The sequence below is a fragment of the Oncorhynchus kisutch genome, linkage group LG17, assembly GCF_002021735.2.
Source record: "Oncorhynchus kisutch isolate 150728-3 linkage group LG17, Okis_V2, whole genome shotgun sequence".
NCBI classification, from domain to species: domain Eukaryota; kingdom Metazoa; phylum Chordata; class Actinopteri; order Salmoniformes; family Salmonidae; genus Oncorhynchus; species Oncorhynchus kisutch.
In genome coordinates, this window is record NC_034190.2 from 24,987,366 (window position 1) to 25,011,514 (window position 24,149).

Consider the following 24,149-nt stretch of genomic DNA (forward strand, 5'->3'; position numbering starts at 1 on the left):
ATCTTTGATGCTTTTGATACCGTTCCATTTATTCCGTTCCAGCCATTACAATGAGCCTGTCACCCTATAGCTCCTCCGACCAGCCTCCTCTGATATAATGTAATGTGCTCATCAATACATAATTAAAAAGTTAAGTTACCAGACACTCCCAATAATCAGCAGAGGGTGACAGAGAGAGATGATATGTTCTTATCTCGTCTTTATGATGGTCATATTAGGTTACATTAAGTTTCCTGCATGCCAAAGCATTCCTTCCAAATTGTCTACCATCCTCTTATTGCAGGTAGCAATGGGCCATGTAGGCTAATGGATAACCGAGCGAAGACGCTAAGTTACAGGTACATGTAGGCTACTGTTTTGGACAGTCAGAACTCACCTGGTGGAGTGGCTTCACCACATGGGTTGGCTTCTTCAATGTGATGATGGCAGACCACAGGAGATTGTCCTTTCTAGGGAGTTCTTCCTAGCCCCCGTGAGTCGACACCTGCATTGCTTGCTGTTTGGGGTTTTAGGCTGGGTTTCTGTATAGCACTTTGTGACATCAGCTGATGTAAGAAGGGCTTTATAAATACAGTGCCTTGCGAAAGTATTCGGCCCCCTTGAACTTTGCGACCTTTTGCCACATTTCAGGCTTCAAACATAAAGATATAAAACTGTATTTTTTTGTGAAGAATCAACATTTGGGACACAATCATGAAGTGGAACGACATTTATTGGATATTTCAAACTTTTTTAACAAATCAAAAACTGAAAAATTGGGCGTGCAAAATTATTCAGCCCCTTTACTTTCAGTGCAGCAAACTCTCTCCAGAAGTTCAGTGAGGATCTCTGAATGATTCAATATTGACCTAAATGACTAATGATGATAAATACAATCCACCTGTGTGTAATCAAGTCTCCGTATAAATGCACCTGCACTGCGATAGTCTCAGAGGTCCGTTAAAAGCGCAGAGAGCATCATGAAGAACAAGGAACACACCAGGCAGGTCCGAGATACTGTTGTGAAGAAGTTTAAAGCCGGATTTGGATACAAAAAGATTTCCCAAGCTTTAAACATCCCAAGGAGCACTGTGCAAGCGATAATATTGAAATGGAAGGAGTATCAGACCACTGCAAATCTACCAAGACCTGGCCGTCCCTCTAAACCTTCAGCTCATACAAGGAGAAGACTGATCAGAGATGCAGCCAAGAGGCCCATGATCACTCTGGATGAACTGCAGAGATCTACAGCTGAGGTGGGAGACTCTGTCCATAGGACAACAATCAGTCGTATATTGCACAAATCTGGCCTTTATGGAAGAGTGGCAAGAAGAAAGCCATGTCTTAAAGATATCCATAAAAAGTGTAGTTTAAAGTTTGCCACAAGCCACCTGGGAGACACACCAAACATGTGGAAGAAGGTGCTCTGGTCAGATGAAACCAAAATTGAACTTTTTGGCAACAATGCAAAACGTTATGTTTGGCGTAAAAGCAACACAGCTCATCACCCTGAACACACCATCCTCACTGTCAAACATGGTGGTGGCAGCATCATGGTTTGGGCCTGCTTTTCTTCAGCAGGGACAGGGAAGATGGTTAAAATTGATGGGAAGATGGATGGAGCCAAATACAGGACCATTCTGGAAGAAAACCTGATGGAGTCTGCAAAAGACCTGAGACTGGGACGGAGATTTGTCTTCCAACAAGACAATGATCCAAAACATAAAGCAAAATCTACAATGGAATGGTTCAAAAATAAACATATCCAGGTGTTAGAATGGCCAAGTCAAAGTCCAGACCTGAATCCAATCGAGAATCTTTAGAAAGAACTGAAATCTGCTGTTCACAAATGCTCTCCATCCAACCTCACTGAGCTCGAGCTGTTTTGCAAGGAGGAATGGGAAAACATTTCAGTCTCTCGATGTGCAAAACTGATAGAGACATACCCCAAGCGACTTACAGCTGTAATCGCAGCAAAAGGTGGCGCTACAAAGTATTAACTTAAGGGGGCTGAATAATTTAGCACGCCCAATTTTTCAGTTTTTGATTTGTTAAAAAAGTTTGAAATATCCAATAAATGTTGTTCCACTTCATGATTGTGTCCCACTTGTTGTTGATTCTTCACAAAAAAATACAGTTTTATATCTTTATGTTTGAAGCCTGAAATGTGGCAAAAGGTCGCAAAGTTCAAGGGGGCCGAATACTTTCGCAAGGCACTGTACATTTGATTTATTGATGGTCCATACAAAGTCCACTTAACTACATTTTGAATGTCTACACATAACCAATATTGGTCTTAAAGGGTTCATTTGAGTGCAGTAGGCTACAGGACAAACAGTCAACCTCTCCAGTCAGATGGTCTGATTGAGCCTACCCTTAAACCATTCGCGTTCCTAGGAAAAATGCAGTTTTTTTTTACGTGTTATTTCTTACATTAGTACCCCAGGTCATCTTAGGTTTCATTACATACAGTCGAGAAGAACTACTGAATATAAGAGCAGCGTCAACTCACCATCAGTACGACCAAGAATATGACTTTCGCGAAGCGGATCCTGTGTTCTGCCTTTCACCCAGGACAACGGAATGGATCCCAGCCGGCGACCCAAAAAAACGACTTCGTAAAAGAGGGAAACGTAGCGGTCTTCTGGTCAGACTCCGGAGATGGGCACATCGTGCACCACTCCCCAGTATACTTCTCGCCAATGTCCAGTCTCTTGACAACAAGGTTAATGAAATCCGAGCAAGGGTAGCATTCCAGAGGGACATCAGAGACTGTAACATTCTTTGCTTCACGGAAACATGGCTCACTGGAGAGACGCTATCGGAGTCGGTGCAGCCAGCTGGTTTCTCCACGCATCGCGCCGACAGAAACAAACATCTTTCTGGTAAGAAGAGGGGCGGGGGCGTATGCCTTATGGCTAACAAGACGTGGTGTTGTCACAAAAGCATACAGGAACTCAAGTCCTTCTGTTCACCTGATTTAGAATTCCTCACAATCAAATGTCGACCGCATTATCTACCAAGGGAATTCTCTTCGATTATAATCACAGCCGTATATATTCCCCCCCAAGCAGACACATCGATGGCTCTGAACAAACTTTATTTGACTCTGCAAACTGGAATCCATACATCCTGAGGCTGCATTCTTTGTAGCTGGGGATTTTAACAAGGCTAATCTGAAAACAAGACTCCCTAAATTGTATCAGCATATCGATTGCGCAACCAGGGCTGGCAAAACCTTGGATCACTGCTATTCTAACTTCCGCGACGCATATAAGGCCCTGCCCCGCCCTCCTTTCGGAAAAGCTGACCACTACTCCATTTTGTTGATCCCTGCCTACAGACAGAAACTAAAACAAGAAGCTCCCACGCTGAGGTCTGTTCAACGCTGGTCCGACCAATCTGATTCCACACTCCAAGACTGCTTCCATCACGTGGACTGGGATATGTTTCGTATTGCGTCAGACAACAACATTGACGAATACGCTGATTCGGTGTGCGAGTTTATTAGAACGTGCGTTGAAGATGTCGTTCCCATAGCAACGATTAAAACATTCCCAAAACAGAAACCGTGGATTGATGGCAGCATTCGCGTGAAACTGAAAGCGCAAACCACTGCTTTTAATCAGGGCAAGGTGACCGGAAACATGACCGAATACAAACAGTGTAGCTATTCCCTCCGCAAGGCAATCAAACAAGCTAAGCGTCAGTATAGAGACAAAGTAGAATCTCAATTCAACGGCTCAGACACAAGAGGTATGTGGCAGGGTCTACAGTCAATCACGGATTACAAAAAGAAAACCAGCCCCGTCACGGACCAGGATGTCTTGCTCCCAGGCAGACTAAATAACTTTTTTGCCCGCTTTGAGGACAATACAGTGCCACTGACACGGCCTGCAACCAAAACATGCGGCCTCTCCTTCACTGCAGCCGAGGTGAGTAAAACATTTAAACGTGTTAACCCTCGCAAGGCTGCATGCCCAGACGGCATCCCCAGCCGCACCCTCAGAGCATGCGCAGACCAGCTGGCTGGTGTGTTTACGGACATATTCAATCAATCCCTATCCCAGTCTGCTGTTCCCACATGCTTCAAGAGGGCCACCATTGTTCCTGTTCCCAAGAAAGCTAAGGTAACGGAGATAAACGACTACCGCCCCGTAGCACTCACTTCCGTCATCATGAAGTGCTTTGAGAGACTAGTCAAGGACCATATCACCTCCACCCTACCTGACACCCTAGACCCACTCCAATTTACTTACCGCCCAAATAGGTCCACAGACGATGCAATCTCAACCACACTGCACACTGCCCTAACCCATCTGGACAAGAGGAATACCTATGTGAGAATGCTGTTCATCGACTACAGCTCGGCATTTAACACCATAGTACCCTCCAAGCTCGTCATCAAGCTCGAGACCCTGGGTCTCGACCCCGCCCTGTGCAACTGGGTACTGGACTTCCTGACGGGCCGCCCCCAGGTGGTGAGGGTAGGCAACAACATCTCCATCCCGCTGATCCTCAACACTGGGGCCCCGCAAGGGTGCGTTCTGAGCCCTCTCCTGTACTCCCTGTTCACCCACGACTGCGTGGCCACGCACGCCTCCAACTCAATCATCAAGTTTGCGGACGACACAACAGTGGTAGGCTTGATTACCAACAACGACGAGACGGCCTACAGGGAGGAGGTGAGGGCCCTCGGAGTGTGGTGTCAGGAAAATAACCTCACACTCAACGTCAACAAAACTAAGGAGATGATTGTGGACTTCAGGAAACAGCAGAGGGAACACCCCCCTATCCACATCGATGGAACAGTAGTGGAGAGGGTAGCAAGTTTTAAGTTCCTCGGCATACACATCACAGACAAACTGAATTGGTCCACCCACACAGACAGCATCGTGAAGAAGGCGCAGCAGCGCCTCTTCAACCTCAGGAGGCTGAAGAAATTCGGCTTGTCACCAAAAGCACTCACAAACTTCTACAGATGCACAATCGAGAGCATCCTGGCGGGCTGTATCACCACCTGGTACGGCCACTGCTCCACCCACAACCGTAAGGCTCTCCAGAGGGTAGTGAGGTCTGCACAACGCATCACCGGGGGCAAACTACCTGCCCTCCAGGACACCTACACCACCCGATGTTACAGGAAGGCCATAAAGATCATCAAGCACAACAACCACCCGAGCCACTGCCTGTTCATCCCGCTATCATCCAGAAGGCGAGGTCAGTACAGGTGCATTAAAGCTGGGACCGAGAGACTGAAAAACAGCTTCTATCTCAAGGCCATCAGACTGTTAAACAGCCACCACTAACATTGAGTGGCTGCTGCCAACACACTGACTCAACTCCAGCCACTTTAATAATGGGAATTGATGGGAAATTATGTAAAATATATCACTAGCCACTTTAAACAATGCTACCTAATATAATGTTTACATACCCTACATTATTCATCTCATATGTATATACTGTACTCTATATCATCTACTGCATCTTTATGTAATACATGTATCACTAACCACTAACTATGCCACTTTGTTTACATACTCATCTCATATGTATATACTGTACTCGATACCATCTACTGTATCTTGCCTATGCCACTCTGTACCATCACTCATTCATATATCTTTATGTACATATTCTTTATCCCCTTACACTTGTGTGTATAGGACAGTAGTTTTGGAATTGTTAGTTAGATTACTTGTTGGTTATTACTGCATTGTCGGAACTAAAAGCACAAGCATTTCGCTACACTCGCATTAACATCTGCTAACCATGTGTATGTGACAAATAAAATTTGATTTGATTTGATTTAAGAGACAATATTGTGCAGCTGTATTCATTGACCTGGCCAAGGCTTTCGACTCTGTCAATCACCACATTCTTATCGGCAGACTCAACAGCCTTGGTTTCTTAAATGACTGCCTCGCTTGCCTGGTTCACCAACTACTTCTCAGACAGAGTTCAGTGTGTCAAATCAGAGGGCCTGTTGTCCGGACCTCTGACAGTCTCTATGGGGGTGCCACAGGGTTCTTTTCTCTGTATACATCAATGATGTCGCTCTTGCTGCTGGTGAGTCTCTGATCCACCTCTACGCAGACGACACCATTCTGTATTCTTCTGGCCCTTCTTTGGACACTGTGTTAACTAACCTCCAGACGAGCTTCAATGCCATACAACTCTCCTTCCGTGGCCTCCAACTGGTCTTAAATGCGAGTAAAACTAAATGCATGCTCTTCAACCGATCGTTGCACACACCTGCCCACCCGTCCAGCATCACTACTCTGGACGGACTTCAAATACCTAGGTGTCTGGTTAGACTGTAAACTCTCCTTCCAGACTCATATTAAGCATCGCCAATCCAAAATTAAATCTAGAATAGGCTTCCTATTTCGCAACCAAGCATCCTTCACTCATGCTGCCAAACATATCCTCGTAAAACTGACCATCCTACCGATCCTTGACTTCGGTGATGTCATTTACAAAATAGCCTCCAACACTCTACTCAGCAAATTGGATGCAGTCTATCACAGTGCCATCTGTTTTGTCACCAAAGCTCCATATACTACCTACCACTGCGACCTGTATGCTCTCGTTGGCTGGCCCTCGCTTCATATTCGTCGCGAAACCCACTGGCTCCAGGTCATCTACAAGTCTTTGCTAGGTAAAGCCCCGCCTTATCTCAGCTCACTGGTCACCATAACAGCACCCACCCGTAGCACGAGCTCCAGCAGGTATATTTCACTGGTCACCCCCAATGCCAATTCCTCCTTCAGCCGCCTTTCCTTCCAGTTCTCTGCTACCAATGACTGGAATGAACTGCAAAAATCACTGAAGCTGGAGACTTATATCTCCCTCGCTAGCTTTAAGCATCAACTGTTAGAGCAGCTCACAGATCACTGCGCCTGAACATAGCCCATCTGTAAATAGCCCACCCAACTACCTCATCCTCATACTGTTATTTGATTTATTTTGCTTCTTTGCACCCCAGTATCTCTACTTGCACGCTCATCTTCTGCACATCTATCACTTCATTGTTTAATTGCTTTATTGTAATTATTTCTCCACTATGGCCTATTTATTGCCTTACCTCCCTTATCCTACCTCATTTGCACACACTGTATATAGACTTTTTCTATTGTATTATTGACTGTATGTTTGTTTATTCCATGTGTAACTGTTTGTGTCGAACTGCTTTGCTTCATCTTGGCCAGGTCGCAGTTGTAAATGCGAACTTGTTCTCAACGAGCCTCCTAGTTTATAATAGCAATAAGGCACCTCTGGGGTTTGTGATATATGGCCAATATACCATGGCTCTACTCATGTTGCGTCGTGCATAGGAATAGCCCTTAGCAGTGGTATATTGGCCATATACCACACCTCCTCGGGCCTTATTGCTTAATTGACCACTCCATTTTCAATAGTTTAGTCATTTTGTAGACTAGAGACTTGTTAAGTCTTTATCTACAGTTTCCCCCTGCCCCACTGTGAAGTAGAAATGGAAAGGTGGAGTCCCCCCTTCCATTCCCTGCCTGGCAACAACAATTCCATCCCTCCGCTGGTGTCTCTCCTCTTTGCCTGATAGGAATCAGGGTCCAACCTACACCAAATAATGTATGGCTGCACAATACAGAATTGTAAGGCCTGACTCCCCTCCTCTCAACTCTGGCTTTGAAAAGTCAATGATTCTACTAATTCATCCTGGATCAGTTCTCTTCTCACCACTAATGCTCAACAGTCTCTCTAGAGAGGGCTGAGAAATCCATGTGCCAGAGGGAAGATGTGGTGCTGGTTTATGTTGGAATAGGCCTACAATGACTGAGGCCATTGACGTAATTTGCAATAAGAAGCAGCATTGCTGCCTAATTAATAATGAACTCTTAACTAATGAATCATTTTCACAAAACAAGACTCCACAAAGCTCAAAACCAAACATTTAATTTGGAATGTTCCTTTCATGACAGCCTGACACACATTAGGAGTGAAGGCGTGCATCCAGATGTTGAGGCTCAACATACTGTCTATGTTCTGTTCCATTGCAGGGGGTGTCCTACATTTTGATACTGGAATATTAGGAACTAAACTGCACTAAACTGCACACTAAACTGCACACTTTTTGTTCTCTCCATCCCCCACGCACATTCAACATTTAGATAAAGCATTTGACCTTTCCATTGTGTTAACGATGGAGGATTGGTTGATTTACAGTTTTTACACGTACATTTTTTCTAAATGATTGACGAGAAAAGTATCGTCCGACCCATTGGGTATACATTTAGTGTTCATCTTAAGATAGCTAGGTGGGACAACAACATATCACAGGCATAATAAGTACACTTTCCCTCAAAGTAGCTATCAGCAGAGTCAGAGCTAGAAGGGACAGGGGGAGACGGGGGGGGTCAAGTGTTGGTTCAGGTTTTTTTGTGTGTTGGGGGGGTTTATTTAAAGATACTCTTTGGAGAGATATTGGATTTCAAGTGCTTTCGGAAGATGGGCTGGGACTCTGCTGTCCTAGCTTCAAGGGGAGCTGGTTCCACCATTGTGGTACCAAGGTTGAAAACCAGGCTTGCTGTAGTGTTCTGGATAAATTGCAAGGGTTTGATGGCACAAGCTGGGAGCCCAGCCAACAGCGAATTGTTGTTGTCCAGACAAGAGATGACAAGTGCCTGGATTAGGACCTGCATCTCTTCCTGTGTGAGGTAGGTTTGTACTCCATGTATGTTGTAGAGCATAAACCTGCAGGAGCGAGTCACTCCTTTGATGTTTGCAGAGAATGACAGGCTGTTGTCCAGGGTCACACCAAGGTTCTTTGCACTCTGGGAGGGCGACACTGTGGAGTTGTCAACCGTGATGGAGGTCTTTGAGTGGGAAGGCCTTTCCTGGGAGGATGAGCAGCTGTCTTGTCGAGGTTGAGCTTGAGGTGGTGGGCCGACATCCAAGCTGAAATATCTGCCAGGCAGGCAGAGATGCATGTCGCCACCTGGGTGTCAGAAGGGGGGGAAGGAGAAATGTAGTTGTGTCATCCGCATAGCAATGATAGGAGAAACCATGTGAGGATATGACGGAGCCGAGTGGCTTGGTGTATAGAGAGAAGAGGGCCAAGAACCAAGCCCTGGGGGACACCAGTAGTGAAAGTACATGGTGCAGATACAGATCCTCTCCATGTCACCTGGTAGGAGTGACCTGCCAGGTAGGATGCAATCCAAGAGAATGCAAAGCCTGAGACACCCAGCCCTGAGAAGGTGGAGAGGAGGATCTGATAGAGCCTGAGACACCCAGCCCTGAGAGGGTGGAGAGGAGGATCTGATAGAGCCTGAGACACCCAGCCCTGAGAAGGTGGAGAGGAGGATCTGATAGAGCCTGAGACACCCAGCCCTGAGAAGGTGGAGAGGAGGATCGGATAGTTTACGGTGTTGAAGGCAGCGGATAGATCTAAGAGGATGAGAACAGAGGAGAGAGAGTCAGCTTTGGCAGTGCGGAGAGCCTCCGTGACACAGAGAAGAGCAGTCTCAGTTGACTCACCCGTCTTGAAGCCTGACTGATTAGAGTCAAGAAGATTGTTCTGAGAGAGATAACGAGAAAGTTGATCAGAGACAGCAAGCTCAAGTGTTTTGTAAATAAAAGAAAGAAGGGATACAGGTCTATAGTTTTTGACGTCAGATGAGTCGAGTGTTGGTTTCTTGAGGAGGGGAGCGACTCAGCCATTTTGGAGGGGATATAGCCAGTGGTCAGGGATGAATTGATGAGGGAAGTGAGCAATGGGAGAAGGTCTCCAGAGTCTGGAGGAGGGGAAGGGGTCAAGCGGGCAGGTTGTCGGGTGGCCAGACCTCACTAGTCGCAGTATTTCATCTGGAGGGGAGAAAGAGGTCAAGACGTAGGGTAGTTCTGTGTGAGTGGGAACAGAGGACACAAAAAGCTGAGTGAATGAGGAGCGGATGTCGTCAACCTTCTTTTAAAAGTGATTGACAAAGTCATCCGCAGAAAGGGAGGGGGAGGGGGTGAGGATTAAGGAGGGAGGAGAAGGTGGAAAAGACTTTCCTAAGGTTAGAGGTAGCATCTTGAAATTTAGAATGATAGAAAGTGGCTTAAGCAGGGGATACAGAGGAAGAGAAGGTAGAGAGGAGGGAATGAAAGGATGATAGGTCTTCCGGAAGTTTAGTTTTCCCGCCATTTTTGCTCAGCTGCCCTGTTCTGTAAACTCGCAATGAGTTACTCAGTCACGGAGCAGGTGGTGAGGGCCGAGCGGGCTGGGAAGATAGGAGACATTGCGAGTCATAGGATGCGGAAAGGGAGGGGAGTAGGGTCGAAGAGGAGACAGAATGGAGAAGGATTTAGCAGAAGGGAGAGAAGATAGGATAGAAGAGGAGAGCCTATTGGGAGAGAGAGAGTGAAGATTGCGATGGCGCATGACCATCAGCGTAGGGGCTGGGTGGTTAGAGTTGGAGGAAAGGGAGACAGAAAAGGAAACAAAAGTGATCAGAGACCTGGAAGGGGTTTGCAGTGAGATTAGTAGGCGAGCAGCCTCTAGTAAAGATGAGGTCAAGCGTACTGCCTGCCCTGTGAATTGGAGGGGATCGGGAAAGGGTGAGGTCTAGCGTACTGCCTGCCCTGTGAGTTGGAGGGGACTGGGAAAGGGTCAAGTCAAGCGTACTGCCTGCCCTGTGAATTGGAGGGGACTGGGAAAGGGTGAGGTCAAGCGTACTGCCTGCCCTGTGAGTTGGAGGGGACTGAGAAAGGGTGAGGTCAAGTGTACTGCCTGCCCTGTGAGTTGGAGGGGACTGGGAAAGGGTCAGGTCAAGCGTACTGCCTGCCCTGTGAGTTGGAGGGGACTGGGAAAGGGTGAGGTCAAGCGTACTGCCTGCCCTGTGAGTTGGAGGGGACTGTGAAAGGGTGAGGTGAAAATAGGCAAGGAAGGGAAAGAGAGAGTTGGAAATAAATTAATCAAAGTTGGAAATTACAAAGAGCGGTGAGCCATCGTCAGGAAATTAACTTATCAAGGTGTCAAGCTCATTGAGGAATTCTCCAAGGGCACCTGGTGGGTGATAGATGACAACCATGTTAAGCTTGAGTGGACAAGTGACAGTGACAGCATGGAATTCAAATGAGGAAATAGACAGGTGATAGAGGGAGAAAAGAGAAAATCTCCAGTTAGGAGAAATAAGTAGACCTGTGCCACCACCGTGACGACCAGAGAGAAAACATAGTCAGATGAAGAAAGAGCATCTGGAGTAGCCGTGTTCTCTGGGGTGATCCACATCTCCGTCAGGGCCAAAAAGTCAAGGTACTGAAGGGCATCATAGACTGAGATGAACTCTGCGTTCTTCACTGCAGACGTTGCCAGAGACCCAGAATTCCACATGGGTTGTACGTGCAGGGTACACTAAATTAATAGGTTTGCAGCCAAGGGGTGGGGGTGCCTGTAAAGCCTACAGGGTGAGGAGTGAACAGGTATAGAAAACACACACAGACAACATCAGAATATAACTAGGTATGATACTGAAGTGAGAGAGTGGTGTGGAGTCTTCCTCTCTCCGTCCTCGAACAACTCTGCAAACTCGGCAGAACCGTCTCACTGCACCCCCATATGCCATATCTTGAAATATGCAGACAGACGGATTAAAAGTATATTTGCATTGTAATACTTCTAACAGCCAACCTTCTGTGTCCATAACTTCTGGACTTTATAGCGTTCCCAGAAGGCATGGATTATTGAGTCATCATTTTGTCCCTTGTATAGAATTTATTACGCAAGTCTTGGTTCCAATCGTTGAAACATTTTTCTAAGTGTCAGTTGGATAGGCTTTCTGCAAGGTTTTGAATATCTTACCAATCATATGATCATCCTTTTCTGGCTCAAATAGGATCCCCTCAAGATTGCTGTGAAATCCAAAAGATTTCAAATAGAAATGAAGGTGCACGTATTTGAACATATTTACATTGGTCAGTCCAAAATTGCTTTTAAATTTCAAGGAAATACTGTAAATGTATTTTCTGATTACCAATTAATTGACTGTTTCTATGCCTTTAGTTTTTCATGTGGATCCATTTAAAATCGGTAAATTCTGAAAAGCTATCCAAGGATTGTTCCATAGCGTTGTGTTGTTTAGGGAGTGATATTGGTTCTTGTAGAATATGTTTCATTTTCTTCCATATTGTTATAATGTTCTTATTAGCTTTATCCTTTGAAAATAAAGATGTAAAAATATTATGGGGAGGAGCATGCGTATCTTCAATATGGACCCATTGTTCCTCTTTAGTGCATGTAATAATATTCATATTTGAATGACCATTGAACAGCAGTAAATATTATTGATTTTGCATTAAAATCAACATGGTTAACCCAGTGAAGAGGACCCCCAGTGAACACATTAGCAACAGATTAGCCGAGCTAGAATTAACATTACAACCAGTGTTTAATTAAGTATTCAATAAGTATGTATTCTCACAAGGCAAATGTACAGCAAACAACTGCCAGCTGGCTAGCACCACAGGAGGTGAGCAGTAAGACCAGCTACACACAGATCCAGACAGCCTTACTGTCATGTCAATAACTTCTTGGGGCAGAAAAATAACATCAAATGATTAATCATAGAATAAAGTCCACTCTGCATTTGTAGACACTAATTCTGCAGACAGGCTTAAATTGAAGCTGGCCTCTTAAACAACACTTAATAGAATGCATGGGCTCTAGAATGCATGGGCTTTAGAATGCATGGGCTCTAGAATGCATGGGCTTTAGAATGCATGGGCTCTAGAATGCATGGGCTTTAGAATGCATGGGCTCTAGAATGCATGGGCTTTAGAATGCATGGGCTCTAGAATGCATGGGCTTTAGAATGCATGGAGTCTTTAATGCATGGGCTCTAGAATGCATGGAGTCTTTAATGCATGGGCTCTAGAATGCATGGAGTCTTTAATGAATGGGCTCTAGAATGCATGGAGTCTTTAATGCGTGGGCTCTAGAATGCATGGAGTCTTTAATGCATGGGCTCTAGAATGCATGGAGTCTTTAATGCATGGGCTCTAGAATGCATGGAGTCTTTAATGCATGGGCTCTAGAATGCATGGAGTCTTTAATGCATGGGCTCTAGAATGCATGGAGTCTTTAATGCATGGGCTCTAGAATGCATGGAGTCTTTAATGCATGGGCTCTAGAATGCATGGAGTCTTTAATGCATGGGCTCTAGAATGCATGGAGTCTTTAATGCATGGGCTCTAGAATGCATGGAGTCTTTAATGCATGGGCTCTAGACTGCATGGAGTCTAATGCATGGGCTCTAGAATGCATGGAGTCTTTAATGCATGGGCTCTAGAATGCATGGAGTCTTTAATGCATGGGCTCTAGAATGCATGGACTAGAATGCACTAGAATAGAATACATTTTTTATCAATCACATAAAGGGTCTAGTATTAAAAAAACTCATGATAATGCATATAAAAAAAGCAATAAATGATGTAATAATACGAACAACAACAAGAATAACAGTATTAAAGCTTTCATGACCATATCAACATTCGGTGTATTGGAAAGAAATTCCCAATATACTCTTTGTATAAAAAAAAAGAAGTGATCAAGTGTCTGCATGGGACAAATAACAGTTCATGTTGTCAGAGGAGGGTTGGGTGTGCCATGTGTTTGATACCATTCACTCAGTTCCAGCCATTACTATGAGTCCGTACTCCCCAATGAAGGTGCCATCTGTGATGAGGAAGGGGGGGGGGGGGGGGGGGGGGATCAGGTCAGGTGGGTGTGCTTCCACAGATTTGGGGCTCAGAGTGGGGGGCAAGTAGCTTGGTCCCAAATCTGTTTGTGCTGTATAGCCAAATACTATTGGTCTAACTGTAAGTCGCTCTGGATAAGAGCGTCTGCTAAATGACTTAAATGTCAATGTAATTCATCATTGTCATACCAAACACACCAATAATTCATTGTTTGGCATGCGATGACTATAGGAGTTGGCTATACAACACAACCAGATCTGGGGCCAGGCTAGGGGCGGAGGGCTGAGGGGTCGGTGTGCTCCACAGATTTTGGGTGGTGGCGGTGGGTCTGGGAGGGGGACAGTGGAGGTCCTTGCTGTCAGACTATGTGGCGTATCTCTTGGTCCACTGTTTGGCTATCCTGTCGTGCTCTGGTCTGTTGGTTGTGTACTGGGTGGCGATGCTTCCTACCAGAGGGTCAGCTGTGAGGAGGGAGAACAACATGGATGACATTTTAACCACCATTAAATCACGTCCCATCACATCCATTGGTTGTTTGTTTACAGTCAGAAACTGTCACCCCAACTATTCAGATAAACGATTTGCTTCCATTAACTATGATTTTTACAGACTACCTTGATACCTTTAACATCCTAAATGGAAAAACCCATGAATCATTTTCCATGTCGTGAAGCCCCGTTCATCTCAAGTAGGACACTCTATAATTATATGACATACAAAATAGCAGACACTTTTACAGACATCATGTGAATCAAGTGTTCACAGCAGGCTTGACTAGTACTACAGGAAATGACAGAGACATATTCCCTTTACAGCACATCACAGTGACACACTCTGACCAGGGGTGTATTCAGGGATGTGCAACCATAGAAATAGAATGAATATAATGGGCGTGGAAGCTCTAACCCTGGCAATCTGACTGGTAAACTCACAGGTACACTCACAATGCCTGCCTGGTATTGTGATGCAATCATTTCCATGGTCTTTTGGAATGTTCTATCAACTGATTCTAACTGACGTGGCTCATGCAATGGAATGTATTTTTTGTAATGTCAGTTGAGTTGATTCAACAAATCACAGCACAGATTGAAGGGTACACTTCCTGCTTTTACTTCCTGGTATGGGTACACTCCGAATGGCTGCCATTCCACCCATTATACCATCATTGACTTGAATGAAGATGCCCTTTCCATTCATTCTACTTCTATGGGTGGAAAATTCAAAATAATTCAAATGGCAGCCCCCCTGCTGAGCTCCAGGTGCTGGTTGGGTGAGCAGCAGTGGGATCAGGGCCCCAGCGCAGCTAGGCTCAGGTAAAGGGTGAAAACACTAGAGCTACAGAGCACTGTGCAAGGTCTCCTTGTGGCACCCCAACCCAGACAGCCAGGAATTATACAATTGTGCCTGTGAGGGTTCATTAAGTGTCATTCTGCCCTCTCCTCCTTTAATTAGCTATATCCCATAATATTCCATTGATCCGCTAGACCCCTACTACTGCATGAATAAGGACACCTTAAGGGGAGGGGAGGGGGGGGAGTTGTGGGGGAGTGGGTGGGAGGCTATTTAGACTTGGAGCCCACAGCAACAGCTCCAAACCCACTATGCAATGTGGGAAGGGGTCTGGGAGGGAGGGAGAGGGCCCCCCGAGGGGGGAGGAGGGGAAGTAATGACCAGACTGATGAGAACCCCCTGTGTATAGCCTCGTTATTGTTATTTTATTGTGTTACTTTTGATTACTCAATTTGGTGTTTTTACCCCATTTTGTGAATTCTTGGTTGGTGAGCGGACCCCAGACCTCACAACCATAAAGGGCAATAGGTTCTAAAACTGATTTAAGTATTTTTTGGGGCCAGTTCCTAATTGGTATGTCAAAGTTTATGTTCCCTTCGATGGCATAGTTGGCCCTTCTTGCATTGTCTCTCAGATTGTTCACCTTTTTTGGAACACCATTATTCTTGTCTTACTGAGATTTACTGTCAGGGCCCAGGTTTGACAGTATCTGTGCAGAATATCTAGGTGCTGCTGTAGGCCCTGCTTGGTTGGAGACAGAAGCACCAGATCATCAGCAAACAGTAGACATTTGACTTCAGATTCTAGTAGGGTGAGGCCGGGTGCTGCAGACTGTTTTAGTGCCCTCACCAATTCGTTGATATACATGTTGAAGAGGGTGGGGCTTAAGCTGCATCCCTATCTCACCCCACGGCCTTGTGGAAAGAAATGTGTTTGTTTTTTGGCCATTTTAACTGCACATTTTAACTGCACATTTTAACTGCACACTTGTACACTTTGTGTACATGGATTTTATGATGTCGTATGCTTTTCCCCCAACACCACATTCCATCAAATTGTATAGCAGATCCAAAGCCAAATTGAGTGAAACGCTTTTTTGAAGTCAACAAAGCATGAGAAAACTTTGCCTTTGTTTTGTTTGTCAATTAGGGTGTGCAGTGTGAATACGTGGTCTGTCGTATGGTAACTTGGTAAAAAGCCAATTTGACATTTGCTCAGTACATCGTTTTCACTGAGGAAATGTACAAGTCTGCTGTTAATGATAATGCAGAGGATTTTCCCAAGGTTGCTGTTGAAGCATTTCCCACAGTAGTTATTGGGGTCAAATTTGTCTCCACTTTTGTGGATTAGGGTTATCAGTCCTTGGTTCCAAATATTGGGGAAGATGCCAGAGCTAAAGATGATGTGAAAAGAGTTTAAGTATAGCCAATTGGAATTTGTTGTCTGTATATTTTATAATTTCATGTAGGATATCATCAACACCACCTTTTTGGATTGGAGGGTTTGTATTTTGTCCTGTAGTTCATTCAATGTAATTGGAGAATCCAGTGGGTTCTGGTAGTTTTTAATAGCTGATTCTAAGATTTCTAATTGATCATGTATATGTTTATTCTTTGTTATAGAGCCAAAAAGATTTGAGAAGTGGTTTATCCACACATCTCCATTTTAAAAACTCTTCGTGTGGTTGTTTGTTTGTGTTCCAGAAGTGGTTAGATTATATGGATTCTTCAATTACATCGAGATGATCTCTGACGTGCTGTTCCTTCTTTTTCCGTAGTGTATTTCTGTATTGTTTTAGGTGTAGACTCAGGTTTTCTGGGTCTCTATGTTTTTGGTTGAATAGGTTTCTCAATTTCTTTCTTAGGTTTTAGCATTCTTCATCAAACCATTTGTCATTGTTCTTCATTTTCTTAGGTTGTCTGCTTGGAATTTTTTAATTTGATAGGGAATCTGAAAAGGTCAAGTATACTGTTTAGGCTTTCTACTGCCAAGTTTACACCTTCACTATTACAGTGGAATGTTTTGTCCAGGAATTTGTCTAAAAGGGATTGAATTTGTTGTTGCCTAATTGTTTTTTGGTAGGTTTCTACACACTTTCCTCCCATCTATAGCATTTCTTAATATTGTGCAGTTCCTTTGGCTTTGATGCCTCATGATTGAGTATTGGTCTGTTCAGGTAGACTGTGATTTTACGGTGATCTGATGTGGTGTCAGTGGGCTGACTGAACGCTCTGAGAGACTCTGGGTTGAGGTCAGTGATAAAGTAGTCTACAGTACTACAGCCAAGGGATGAGCTGTAGGTGTATCTACCATAGGAGTCCTCTTGAAGCCTACCATTGGCTATGTACAGACCCAGCATGCGACAAAGCTGCAGGAGTTGTGACCCATTTTTCTTGGTTGTTTTGTAATCGTTGTGTCTAGGGGGGCATATTTGGGAGGGCATACTGTCACCTCCAGGTAGGTGTTTGTCCCCATGTGTGGTGAGTGTCAGGTTCAGGCATTTAGGTCACCACAGACTAGTACATGTCCCTGGGCCTGGAAATTGTTGATCTCCCCCTCTAGGATGGAGAAGCTGTCATCGTTAAAGTATGGGGATTCTATTGGGGGGATATAGGTAGCACACATGAGGACATTTTTCTCTGATGAGATGATTTCCTTATAAATTTCTCGCCAGATATAAAATGTTCCTGTTTTGAAGAATTTAATAGAATGGGTTAGGTCTGCTCTATACCAGATTAGCATACCTACTGAGTCTCTTCCCTGTTTCACACCTGGTAGTTTGGTGGATGGGACTACCAGCTCTCTGTAACCTGGAGGGCAACCAGTGTCTGTATTTCCAATTTCTTTGATGAAGTCTTGGTTCTTGCTCTTTAGGTTAAAGGTAGATTACCTCAGACCTTGTAAATTCCAGGATGAGATCGTACTTTCTCTCTCGTGTGTCGTGTCTCTCGTCTGTCGTCTCTCACACGCGCTCCCTCTCTCTCAATTTCAATTTAATGGCTTTATTGGCATGGGAAACTTGTGTTTACATTGCCAAAGCAAGTGAAATAGATAATAAAAGTGAGAGACACTTCTCTTGAGTCTCTCTGTCTGATTGGTTGATTGGGGTATCACTCACCAGGGTTGCAGTCAGTGAGCAGGGAGCAGATGGACAGCAGCACCTTGGAGATGGTGAGGGCGGGGCTCCAGTTGTCCTTCAGGATGTCCAGACAGATCACACCCTGACTGTTGATGTTACAGTGGTAGATCCTGGTACGGAACGTCACCTAGGAAACAACAAAGTACATCTATATCAATACACTCTGGGGTTTATGTGCTCTTTCCAGTCCTTGGGGAGCTGAGCATCTCTTTGTGACAGTAACACAGAAGAAGCAGAGCGAAAAATAACAGGAAGACAAGAGACCACACATCCTTAGGGAGCCACCTCCGACCTCTGGGGGGGGGGGGGGGGGGGGTGCAGCCTTCCACTGACTCACTCACTCACTCACTCACTCCCTCCCTAGCTGACTCACTCACTCCCTAGCTGACTCACTCACTCACTCCCTAGCTGACTCACTCACTCTCAATCACTTAATGAGTGATTAACCATGCTGGCCTGCTTGTGGAAACTGTGCTCCAAAAAAGCTGCATAATCTCCCAGGCTATCCCAAGGTGTGGAGGGGACCTGCTGGTCTAGTCTGTGGTATTTGTGTACCCTGTTCCTTCCTTTCTTCCTTCCTTCCTGCCTGCCCGCCCGCCCGCCCTCCCAACCCAACCCAACCCTCTAAATACACCTCTGCTGTCTTCAACCAAGATCTCAGCGATCACTGCCTCATTGCCTGCATCCGTAATGGGTCAGCGGTCAAACGACCTCCACTCATCACTGTCAAACGCTCCCTGAAACACTTCAGCGAGCAGGCCTTTCTAATCGACCTGGTCGGGGTATCCTGGAAGGATATTGATCTCATCCCGTCAGTAGAGGATGCCTGGATATTTTATTTAAACGCCTTCCTAACCATCTTAAATAAACATGCCCCAATCAAGACATTTACAACCAGGAACAGATATAGCCCTTGGTTCTCCCCAGACCTGACTGCCCTTAACCAACACAAAAACATCCTATGGCGTTCTGCATTAGCATCGAACAGCCCCCGTGATATGCAGCTGTTCAGGGAAGCTAGAAACCATTATACACTTTTTCAAGCAGAAATTTGCTTCCTGCAACACTAACTCAAAAAAGTTCTGGGACACTGTAAAGTCCATGGAGAACAAGAACACCTCCTCCCAGCTGCCCACTGCACTGAAGATAGGAAACACTGTCACCACTGTTAAATCCAACATAATTGAGAATTTCAATAAGCATTTTTCTACGGCTGGCCATGCTTTCCACCTGGCTACTCCTACCCCGGTCAACAGCACTGCACCCCCCACAGCAACTCGCCCAAGCCTTCCCCATTTCTCCTTCTCCCAAATCCGTTCAGCTGAAGTTCTGAAAGAGCTGCAAAATCTGGACCCCTACAAATCAGCCGGGCTAGACAATCTGGACCCTTTCTTTCTAAAATGATCTTCAGAAATTGTTGCCACCCCTATTACTAGCCTGTTCAACCTCTCTTTCGTGTTGTCTGAGATTCCCAAAGATTAGAAAGCAGCTGCGGTCATCCCCCTCTTCAAAGGGGGGGACACTCTTGACCCAAACTGCTACAGACCTATATCTATCCTACAATGCCTTTCTAAGGTCTTTGAAAGCCGAGTCAACAAACAAATTACCGACCATTTCAAATCTCACCATACCTTCTCTGCTATGCAATCTGGTTTCAGAGCTGGTTATGGGTGCACCTCCTAAACGATATCTTAACCGCCATCGATAAGAAACATTACTGTGCAGCCGTATTCATTGATCTGGCCAAGGCTTTCGACTCTGTCAATCACCACATCCTCATCGGCAGACTCGACAGCCTTGGTTTCTCAAATGATTGCCTCGCCTGGTTCACCAACTACTTCTCTGATAGAGTTCAGTGTGTCAAATTGGAGGGTCTGCTGTCCGGACCTCTGGCAGTCTCTATGGGGGTGCCACAGGGTTCAATTATTGGACCGACTCTCTTCTCTGTATACATCAATGAGGTTGCTCTTGCTGCTGGTGAGTCTCTGATCCACCTCTACGCAGACGACACCATTCTTTATACTTCTGGCCCTTCTTTGGACACTGTGTTAACAACCCTCCAGGCAAGCTTCAATGCCATACAACTCTCCTTCCCCAATCATGCTGCCAAACATAACCTTGTAAAACTGACCATCCTACCAATCCTCGACTTTGGCGATGTCATTTACAAAATAGCCTCCAATACCCTACTCAACAAATTGGATGCAGTCTATCACAGTGCAATCCGTTTTGTCACCAAAGCCCCATATACTACCCACCATTGCGACCTGTACGCTCTCATTGGCTGGCCCTCGCTTCATACTCGTCGCCAAACCCACTGGCTCCATGTCATCTACAAGACCCTGCTAGGTAAAGTCCCCCCTTATCTCAGCTCGCTGGTCACCATAGCATCTCCCACCTGTAGCACACGCTCCAGCAGGTATATCTCTCTAGTCATCCCCAAAACCAATTCTTTCTTTGGCCACCTCTCCTTCCAGTTCTCTGCTGCCAATGACTGGAACGAACTACAAAAATCTCTGAAACTGGAAACACTTCTCCCTCACTAGCTTTAAGCACCAACTGTCAGAGCAGCTCACAGATTACTGCACCTGTACATAGCCCACCTATAATTTAGCCCAAACAACTACCTCTTTCCCTACTGTATTTTATTTATTTATTTATTTTGCTCCTTTGCACCCCATTATTTTTTATTTCTACTTTGCACATTCTTCCATTGCAAATCTACCATTCCAGTGTTTTACTTGCTATATTGTATTTACTTTTCCACCATGGCCTTTTTTTGCCTTTACCTCCCTTATCTCACCTCATTTGCTCACATCGTATATAGACTTGTTTATACTGTATTATTGACTGTATGTTTGTTTTACTCCATGTGTAACTCTGTGTTGTTGTATGTGTCGAACTGCTTTGCTTTATCTTGGCCAGGTCGCAATTGTAAATGAGAACTTGTTCTCAACTTGCCTACCTGGTTAAATAAAGGTGAAATAAATAAATCAAATAAACCCAATGGGAGGTCTGTCTCTCAGATCAGCAGATATGTTTCCTTTAATCCTCAGTCAGCAGAGGGCAGAGAGAGAAGAAGAAAGATAGAGAGTGACTGTGGGAGAGAAAGAGAGAGAGAGAGAAGAAAGGTTAGAGATGACGACAGCCAGAGAGAAGCCACACATCCTGAGGCAATCACTAAACTAAACGGTCTCAGGGCTGATCCCCAATCAACACACCTGCATAGATTATTTTCTCAATAATCACTGAACAGAGCTCAGAGACGATATTCATCTGCACAGATTATTTTCTCAATAACACTGAACACATAACATAACACTGGCATAACACAGTTTCTATACCGAGTATTGTCAAACCAGACAGTCTTTCCTGAGACATTGTGCATTATACTGTATGTCCATTGTGCTGCACACAATTTAAACTTAGTCTTGAGTGATGCATGCCAAGATATACCAGAGAGAAGGGACTGTTGATATTGCAACTACACAACTCAAAAGCCGGTTCACCAGTATGAAAGAAATCGCAAACAGCTTGTCTGCTAAAAATGACAATCTGTTTGGATCTGCCAATTTATCATCTGTCCCGTATCCAGACGACCTGTCCCCAGAGCTTCCTATACAGTTCATCTCTTTCCGTAACGTGATGAGGTCGGTAATTGAGGAGAACGAGAGGTCCCAGTAAAGATGTTACAGAACTGCTGTATTTAAAGCACAACTCCCTTCTGCACAGTTTCCCTGATGTTGATAATATCTGGTTTTACCATCCCCGTCACTGTCGTTTCTGTGGAGAGATCATTTTCTCAAATAAAACTCTGAAATAACGACCTAAGAAGCATTAGGCTCTCAGTCTGCTTTTGAACACCTGAGAAAGCTCCACTCATTGCACTGGTGCCCTCATAGCCTTGACCACGGCATTTGTTCACTTATATCCCCTCATGGGGCGGCAGGTAGCCTAGTGGTTAGAGCGTTGGACTAGTAACTGAAAGGTTGCAAGAATGAATCCCCGAGCTGACAAGGTAAAAATCGGTTGTTCTGACCCTGAGCAAGGGAGTAAACCCACTGTTCCTAGGTCGTCATTGAAAATAAGAATTTGTTCTTAACTGACTTGCCTAGTTAAATAAAGCTAAAATATATATATATATTTCACTTTTTCAGTCCATTCCTGAAGCCCAAGAGTAGTACTTGTTTAAATTCAAAAGGATTATAAGTTACTTTTGGAGGTTTACTGTAAAAATGATTTATTCCATTTAAAAAAGACATCGATGACAGGCGCATGGGACCCCAGAGCTCGTGGGCCAACCCCACCTTGCGGGGGTGTCCGGTTCGCCAGTGAACAGAGCCCAGAAAGTTTATTCACCAGCTTCTCTCTGTCGGTTGTTATTTTCTTCTATTCAAATCTCTGGGTTCGAGTCCAGGCTCAGTCGCAGCCGGCTGCGACCGGGAGGTCCATGGGGTCGACGCACAATTGGCCTAGCATCGTCCGGGTTAGGGAGGGCTTGGCCGGTAGGGACATCCTTGTCTCATCGCGCACTAGCGACTCCTGTGGGGTGCCGGGCGCAGTGCATGCTAACCAGGCCGCTAGGTGCACGGTGTTTCCTCCGACACGTTGGTGCGGCTGGCTCCCGGGTTGGATGCGCACTGTGTTAAGAAGCAGTGCGGCTTGGTTGGGTTTCGGAGGACGCATGGCTTTCGACCGCCGTCTCTCCCGAGCCCGTATGGGAGTTGTAGCGATGATAGTAAGTACTATTTAGTACTACTAACAATTGGATACCACGAAATTGGGGAGAAAGGGGAGTAAAAAAATAAAATTTAAATAAAGTTATTTCAAAACCTTCCAGCTCTCAAAATATCTTCTCCTTGGCAAGCCAGATATCTTTTCAGAATAAAAATAAATAAAAACTTAACACATGGGAACACATCCCATCCTTAAATATGCACTAAAAATAAAGATGTAGAGTTGAAGTCGGAAGTTTACATAGGTTGGAGTCATTAAAACACGTTTTTCAACTACTCCACAAATGTATTGTTAACAAACTATAGTTTTGGCAAGTCGGTTAGGACATCTACTTTGTACATGACACAAGTAATTTTTCCAACAATTGTTTACTGACGGATTATTTCACTTAAAATTCTCTGTTTCACAATTCCAGTGGGTCAGAAGTTTACATACACTAAGTTGACGGTGCCTTTAAACAGCTTGGAAAAATTCCAGAAAATGATGTCATGGCTTTAGAAGCTTCTGATAGGCTAATTTACATAATTTGGGTCAATAGGAGGTGTACCTGTGAATGTATTTCAAGGCCTACCTTCAAACACAGTTCCTCTTTGCTTGGCATCATGGGAAAATCTAAAGAAATCAGCCAAGACCTCAGAAAAAAATTGCAGACCTCCACAAGTCTGGTTCATCCTTGGGAGCAATTTCCAAATGCCTGAAGGTACCACGTTCATCTGTACAAACAATAATACACAAGTATAAACACCATGGAACCACACAGCCATCATACCGCTCAGGAAGGAGATGTGTTCTGTCGCCTAGAGATGAACGTGCTTTGGTGCGAAAAGTACAAATCAATCCCAGAACAACAGCAAAGGACCTTGTGAAAATGCTGTAGGAAACAGGCACAAAAGTATCGATATCCACAATAAAAAGAGTCCTATACCGACACAACCTGAAAGGCCGCTCAGCAAGGAAGAAGCCACTGCTCCGAAACTGCCATAAAAAAGCCAGACTACGGTTTGCAACTGAACATGGGGACAAAGATCGTACTTTTTGGAGAAATGTCCTCTGGTCTGATGAAACAAAAATAGAACTGTTTGGCCATAATGACCATCGTTATGTTCGGAGGAAAAAGGGGTAGGCTTGCAAGAACCCCATCCCAACAGTGACGCACGGGGGTGGCAGCATCATGTTGTGGGGGTGCTTTGCTGCAGGAGAGACTGGTGCACTTCACAAAATAGATGGCACCATGAGGGAGGGAAATTATGTGGATATATTGAAGCAACATCTCAAGACATCA

The 24,149-nt window shown here is 44.9% G+C and overlaps 1 protein-coding gene across 2 annotated transcripts in view; it reads right to left on the reverse strand.

Annotated features, from left to right (window-relative positions):
- Positions 1-12,373: 12,373 nt before the first annotated feature.
- Positions 12,374-24,149, reverse strand: part of LOC109907382 (ubiquitin-conjugating enzyme E2 E2-like) — a 49,287-nt gene continuing 37,511 nt past the window's right edge. For both annotated transcript variants that reach the window (XM_031793431.1, XM_031793434.1), the window contains exons 5-6: positions 18,110-18,257; positions 12,374-14,162 (exon numbers count right to left, since the gene is read on the reverse strand). In XM_031793431.1, coding sequence (XP_031649291.1) covers positions 14,065-14,162; positions 18,110-18,257 — 246 coding nt within the window. In that variant the 3' untranslated portion in view covers positions 12,374-14,064. The remainder of the gene's footprint in view (positions 14,163-18,109; positions 18,258-24,149) is intronic.